This window comes from Piliocolobus tephrosceles, chromosome 3 (genome assembly GCF_002776525.5).
Source record: "Piliocolobus tephrosceles isolate RC106 chromosome 3, ASM277652v3, whole genome shotgun sequence".
Classification (NCBI taxonomy): Eukaryota; Metazoa; Chordata; class Mammalia; order Primates; family Cercopithecidae; genus Piliocolobus; species Piliocolobus tephrosceles.
Window position 1 is genome coordinate 180,318,499 of NC_045436.1, and position 7,302 is coordinate 180,325,800.

Genomic DNA, 7,302 nt, shown 5'->3' on the forward strand with positions numbered 1-7,302 from the left:
GAAAGAGGAGAGGGTGACGGGCACATGGAGAAGCTGGCTGCGCCTTCTATGTTTTGATTTTATTAATGTAGGGAGTGATGGTTTTAGGAAAAAGGTTTTGGTTGGGTTGAAGTTACTACAATGATTAGGTCATTTTCTAGTTCTTCCTGTGGCAACATTTGGGAAGCTTAGAAACTGACTTGCGGCGGGGCGCGGCGGCTCACGCCTGTAATCCCAGCACTTCGGGAGGCCGAGGCGGGCGGATCACGAGGTCAGGAGATCGAGACCATCCTGCCTAACAGGGTGAAACCCCATCTCTACTAAAAAATACAAAAAATTAGCCGGGCGTGGTGGCGGGCGCCTGTAGTCCCAGCTACTCCGGAGGCTGAGGCAGGAGAACGGCGTGAACCCGGAGGCGGAGCTTGCAGTGAGCCAAGATGGCGCCGCTGCCCTCCAGCCTGGGCGACAGAGCCGGACTCTGTCTCAAAAAAAAAAAAAAAGTGACTTGCAAACATCAGAAATAGGTCATCAAACGTGTCCCCATTCCTACTGGCACCCAAATAGGCATGGTTAAGTCAGAAGCTGTAACCCAGCGCAGGGCCCACGGGAAAGCAAGCAGTGACGTGGGCGCTTCCTGATGACGATGCTGACGGTGCAGGCAGGGGAGGGCGCCGGGAAGCTGGCCTGGCCCAGGCTCCACACTGGCTTCGGCCATGGCTGTGTGTTCTTTGCCGTATGAACAAGGAAGTGGCCCGCAGGGCTGGAGACGGACAAGGGCACACGCTCGGGGGCTGCTATCACATCCACGGCGTCAGTCCTGAAGGCCGGAACGCATCCTCCACGTGTGCCTGTCCCCTGCATGGGGGAGGCCTGCGCTCCCTCCTCCCGAGGATCCAGGGGCCTCCCAGAACCCGGGGGACCCTCACATTCTGGTCTCCTGAATGCAAAGCCAAGCGCGTCCTCCATCTCCAAATCCCTGCCCTATCCGCCCAGCTGAGTGTGCGGCACCTTGAGAGCGGTTCCTGCCCAAACTCTGTGGCTGCTGAGCTGAGCACTGATTTGGCGCCAAGTGCTGCACTAAGTGCTTCACGCGCTGAACTCAGTCCACCCTACGAAAACCTTATGAAAGGGATACCATTACCATCCCTGTGCTGCAGATGAGGAAACCGAGGCAGGAAGGCTGAGGAACTTGCTGTAGGTTCCACGGCCGGCAGGAGGAGGGACCGGGATCAACCTCTGGCAGCCTGGCGGGAGCTGATGTCTCGCTCTGGAGGGTGGGCCTGCTCTTCCAGTCACGGGTGTCACGGAGGGGTTAGTTTCTACCTGGCCCACCGGGACAGCGCAGTGGGACCCCTCTCGGCCCTTCTCTTCTGCACTAATAGGTGCTTTGGTAGCAAAGCAAAGACGTTCACTAAATACCGCTGAGTGAGGTGGTGGGGAGATGGAGGCGTCGCTGCGGCTTCAAACTGTTCTCTGTGATATGCGGCTTGACAGATGGGGGCTGTGGTGGGAGGAAGGCATTTGACAGGGACATGGGTGGCATGGAGGTGGGGGCAGCTCCAGCCCTGCTCTTGCTGTCAAATCTCACCCAGACCACTGGGCAAGAAGCATCCAGGAGCAGTAACAAGAGATTCAGAGCTTTGCAGTCCCACAGGCTTGGGTTTGAATCCTTGCTGTGTCCCTGCCTGCACCCAGGCAGCCGGAGCTGAGTGCCCTTTAGGAGTGCCCTGTAGGAGACGCAGAGCTCCGCCGGGTGCTTCTGTGTGGGGGCGCAGGGCAGCCCCTCTCACCTGTCCCAACCGCTTCTCACGTCCATTTCCACAGAACAACCAGAGTGGCCTTTTTCCATGAGGAATATTTTTAAAAATATGAATCATCAAAACAAGTAGCACACCCCATTCCACCAGGCCTCTGGCGCTCACCTCCCGTCATTCACAGCAGCGGAACAAGATGCACACTCGCATCGAGATGAGCTCCGCACGGGCTGGGCCCTGTTGCCTCCTCCTCCTCCTGAGACACCTGTCCATCGGGCATACCCATGGCTGCCCCTGCCTTTCACTGAGACCTCAATTCAAAGGCCAAGACCCTTCCAAGGTGGTCACCAGCCATGCTCCACCTCACCAGGATCACTGCTTTGCAGAATTCCTGCTGCCCTAAGACTGAGGCCTTGGGATGTTTTCGTGTCTGCTGGTCTAGACTGCAAAATCCCACGAGGGCAGGCACAGGGTCTCACTCATGCCGGCCGCTGGCCCCAAACTGCAGAGTGAGCGCATAACAAGCACGTGCAGAATTAACCAGGGAACACGAGAGCAGCTGCTCTCCAGAGAGGGATCCTGTCAGGATGCAGTGCAGTCTACAGGGAAGCCGCTTTGCTTTCCATGCTGCCAGCACGGCCGGACGCCCTATTCCCAGCTCTTGTTTCCACCTTTCTGAGCAGACCCTGCGTGGGTGAGGTGGAGCCTGCAGCAGCTCCCATGACACACCTGCAGGAGGCTGTCCATGGCCAGCTCTGTGCGGGCCCCTGAGAGGAGGCCCCACCCCGACCACCACACCCACGGGAGATGAGCCTGTGCTACAGGGGCCAAGGGAAGGAAGCGTGTGAGATGCGCCAGGGCGGGAAGGGGCATGTGCTGTCTGGGGAGCCAGGAGGGGCTGGGGGTGGGGAAGACCGACAGGTGAGGTGGCTGGGAGGGCCCAGGAACAGCAGCAGCCCAGGCACCAGGGCAGGGGGCAGAGGCTGCTCAGTGGACAGAGACCAGGCCAGGTGGCCTCTCACACCCTTTATCCTATGGGAGGGGAAGGCAAGAGGCAAGGCATAGAGTGGTGAGTGGGCGTCCTTCAATTCATCTGTGGAGTCAGTGTCTAACTTGGCATCAGGTGCAAAGAGATATTCCACGAGCCAGCCGAGGACAAGCTGCATGCAGGGCCTCCCACCACCACTGCTGCCCCAGCTGGAACTGCCAACGGCCCCCTCACTGAGGTACGGTGTGTTTCCTGGTGGGAATGATGGGAAATCAGGAGGCCAGGGGAGCCCTCCACCTGCATGTTTACCTGCGGAGTCCAAGCAGTCGGCAACACTGGAGACCTCAAACTTCTGGTCAAGGATGCTGGGATAGGCGTCCAGAAAGTCCACCGACTTCAGCGGACTGCGGAAGCAAGCTCCATCTAGGACACACATTCCAGTGACTTTGGTGGAAGATGGGAACCCAAGCCATTGGGGACCCCAAGCCGGGAGCACCCCAAAGCATGGAGAGTGTCCAGAGGACCCGACAGCCACAGACCCATGAGCCAGGGTCCGAGTCTCAAGGACCCTCCCCATCCCAGCCTTTGCCCGTGCCTTGGGGAGGCGGTCGGCACTATCTGACAGCATTTCTTTCCTTCTGCAAAGCGAGGGTGCATTCACAGAAGCTGAATCAGTGGGGCCGGGAGAACCCACCCCCGCCAGGTTGGGTTCCAGGGCCCCCACCAGTATGCAGCGGAGCCTCACCCTGGACCCGGTGTGCCAGGAGGCCCAGCAAATAGTTGCTTGTCTGCTGCAGCAGGACGTTGTTGTCACCTTCGTATGTGCAGTTGGGATCGTTGTCATCTCTAAGGACACCCAACCGGTTCACTGCAACAAAGCCACAATAGTACCATCATTTAAGATGCATATTTGTGAAACAGCCAGTCACTATGTGAGAATTTAAAATGCCCTAAGAGGCTGGGCCCAGTGGCTCACACCTGTAATGGCAGCACTTTGGGGGGCCAAGGCGGGTGGATCACTTGAAGCCAGGTGTTCAAGACCAGGCTGGCCAATATGGTGAAACCCACCACACTCGGGTGTGGTAGCGTGTGCCTGTAGTCCCAGCTATTCGGGAGGCTGAGGCAGGAGAATCGCTTGAGCCTGGGAGGCGGAGGTTGCAGTGAGCTGAGATTGTGCAAGTGCACTCCAGCATGGGCGACAGAGTAAGACCCTGTCTCAGGAAAAAAAAAAAAAAGCCACGAGTTTGAGACAAGCCTGGGCAACATAGTGAGACCCTATCTCTACAAAAAAATGAAAAAAAAAAAATTAGCTGGGCATGGTGGCAAGCACCTGTAGTCCCAGCTACCCAGGAGGCTGAGGTGGAAGGATTGTCTAAGAACCCGGGCATTTGAGGCTGAAGTGAGCCATTGTCACGCCACTGTACTCCAGCCTGGGGGACAGGGCAAGACTGTCAAAAAAAAGGCCCTAAACCCAGCTTGACCAGACACAAAGAACTGGCACCCCTGCTTCAAGTCCCAACTCCAGCTCCTCCTCACTGCTGTCAGTAAGCCCTGCACGGTCATCCGGCAGAGCCACCCCTGGCAGGGGGTCGCTGACAGGAGGTAACCATCTCAGCAAGCTGACGCCCCCAGGGCTGCCCTTCTTCCTTCCGTAACTGAATGAACTCTTCTTTTAACACAGGAAATTTCAAGACAATTTTTTTTTTGTCTTTCCTATCAGTTAGCTGAATGCCTTCACATAGGTTATAAGGCTTGCTTTCCAGACCCTCACGCACTCGAGCCTGCTTGCTCTGATGGGAAGTGTTCTCTGAATGTGAGGCTGGGATGGGCCCAGCAGGAAGGGAGTGGAGCTGACTTCTCACACTCATATACTATGACCGATGGATCCTGAGAGCATGAAAGGAATCTTATTGCAGCCATACTGCCAGCAGGCTTGTGACCACCTAGAACACCTGATCATTTTCTCCTGACTTGCTGTCAAATCTTGCCACGTGCCTCCTGTCACGTAACAGGTTGGCCACTGAACATGAGCTAGGAGAGGCCCCAGCAATAGGCTGGGCGCGGTGGCTCAAGCCTGTAATCCCAGCACTTTGGGAGGCCGAGACGGGCGGATCACGAGGTCAGGAGATCGAGACCATCCTGGCTAACACGGTGAAACCCCGTCTCTACTAAAAATACAAAAAAAACTAGCCGGGCGAGGTGGCGGGCGCCTGTAGTCCCAGCTACTCGGGAGGCTGAGGCAGGAGAATGGCGTGAACCCGGAAGGCGGGGCTTGCAGTGAGCTGAGATCCGGCCACTGCACTCCAGTCTGGGCGACAGAGCGAGACTCTGCCTCAAAAAAAAAAAAAAAAAGAAACATTTGCAATTGATTTTCTAAACCTAGATGGAGCTTCGGTTGTATTGGTCTCAATCCCAGCATGTGTCTATGTGTATATATATGTATATGTATATGATGAATCTTGATTCCATTGTCTTTGTTGTCTGCAGTACTGCAAGATTCAATTTCCTTATTCGACTACTTATAGAATCCCGATGAGTTACAATGACAAATAAAAACTGCTAAGGGCATTGCGCAGAGGATGAAGCACGCAAATGAGTAACTTACGTACAGCCATGGCTACCCACGTGGCAGTAGGTGACAAAGGCAGAGTGTGGTGGGAGTGAGGGGCCATGCTGCTGCCGGCCCATGCTGAAACAGGTGCGAGTTAGAACTGCAGTGGTGGGCAGATGATGGCTGAAAGTGTGTGTGTAGTTCTAGACAGAGCATCGCCAAAACGCTCACAAACTTGGCAAGGGCCTAAAGTGCTCCTGGAGGGCAAGAGAGTTTTGCGGATGCTGTAGCTGTTTTGAGTGTGTACATGGCCTTCCTTGAGCAACCAGTTTTTGCCAGTTAATTATTTAGGATTAGCACACAGGAAGTTTTGCAGATAAGCTGTAAATAATGCTGATGATCATTCTAATAATAATAGCGTTAGCAAATTAAAAAGTCAGTGGGCACACACTACAAGCCAGATACCATGCTTATACTTCTACGTGTTCATTCACTTAATTCTGGCAAGAACCTATGTTGTGGGCACACTATTATCACCCTCACCGTAGAAATAAGAAAACTGAGCACAGTGAGGTTAAGCAAACTGCCCACAGTTACCAGGCTGTTAAGACAGAGCCAGGACTCAATCCCAGGCAAGCTGGTGGCCCCGTTCTTAACCACACAACAGCTGCCTCGGTTATCGTCAATGCTGATATAACTTACTCTTTTTCTAAGTGTAAGAATTTCCTATCCAAATAAAACATGGTGCTAGTTTACTACCAAGCTGTTAACCAAACAGTTAAAATTCAAATGAGCAGATCAGCTGCTCTCTGCCTGTATTTTGGCCAAAGCATCGGGCATCTGAAAGCAGTGGGATCTATCTAGGGCAGGGGTTGGCAAACTTGTTCTGCAGTGGACCAGAGAGTAAATATTTTCAGCTCTGCAAGCCACATGGTCTCTGTCACAGCTGGGATTACTCAACTCTGCCCTTGCAGTGCGAAAACAGCTGCAGGAAATGTGCAAATGAACGGGGGTGGCTGGCTGTGTTCCAATAAAACTTTATTTGCAAAAACAGGTGGGAGGCTGGATTTGGTCTTCAGGCCACAGTCTGCCGACCCCTGGTCTAGAGTCAAACAGTAGGGTTAAGGACAGAAAACCACCATGCGCTTCTCCAAAACCTACTGGCTAGATAGCCGTGTCCTCCACACGCCTCCCGGCATTCCTGAATTCCTTGCTGGGCGGTCCACGAGGCCAAGGGCTTGCTGGCTGATGCCAGAGCGTGGATCTCACGTCCAAGCTCTGCCTTTGGGTGAGGGAATCCAACAAGAATAGGTGAAAAGAGACTTTTGACACCAAAAAGTCAGACGTCAGCAGTAACATCAAACCACCATATCACCTCTAGTCTAATACAAGACATCCTGAAAATGACAGAAGAGGAAACCTAATTGTAATTAGAAATAAAAAAGGGTCTTTATCCAAGTATGGGTACACTGTGATATACTCATACCATTTCACAACAATAAAACACTGCTCCACACAGCAAATAGCTTTCAGGGCCCTGACATGGCTCCCAGAGCAAACTGCAGAAGAATGTACATCATGGCCCAGTTTATACAAAGTTCACAAATGTCCAAGTGAATGACACGCCATGGAAGGTTGCAACTGTTTGCAGTGAAACCATGAAGAAAGGCCAGAGAATCAGACCCAACACTGCAGACAGCGCTCCCTCCCAGGACAGGGAAGGGCTGGGACCAGTCCATTCCAGAAGGCTGCAAGCATCTCGGTAACTGACAGACTGCTCTGCGTGGGTGCTCACTGTGCCTCCCTCGGGCCTGACATGTTTTATTGAGACTCCTTTGCTGTCCATGGCCACACTACCCTGAATGAGCTGATCTTGGAAGCTAAGCAGGGTTGGGCCTGGTTAGTACTTGGATGGGAGACTGCCTGGTAGCAGCAGGTAATGCAGGCGTTTCTTTTAAGGGAAAAGGGAAAAGGGAAAAGGGAAAGAGGAGGAGGAGGAGAAGGAGGAGGAGGAGGAGAAGGAGGAGGAG

General features: G+C 53.8%; 1 protein-coding gene across 5 annotated transcripts in view; it reads right to left on the minus strand.

Annotated features, from left to right (window-relative positions):
* ACOX3 (acyl-CoA oxidase 3, pristanoyl) overlaps nucleotides 1-7,302 on the minus strand; it is a 64,496-nt gene that overhangs the window by 21,136 nt on the left and 36,058 nt on the right. For all 5 annotated transcript variants that reach the window (XM_023206837.1, XM_023206832.1, XM_023206833.1 and 2 more), the window contains exons 11-13: nucleotides 6,434-6,554; nucleotides 3,467-3,589; nucleotides 3,031-3,144 (exon numbers count right to left, since the gene is read on the minus strand). In XM_023206837.1, coding sequence (XP_023062605.1) covers nucleotides 3,031-3,144; nucleotides 3,467-3,589; nucleotides 6,434-6,554 — 358 coding nt within the window. The remainder of the gene's footprint in view (nucleotides 1-3,030; nucleotides 3,145-3,466; nucleotides 3,590-6,433; nucleotides 6,555-7,302) is intronic.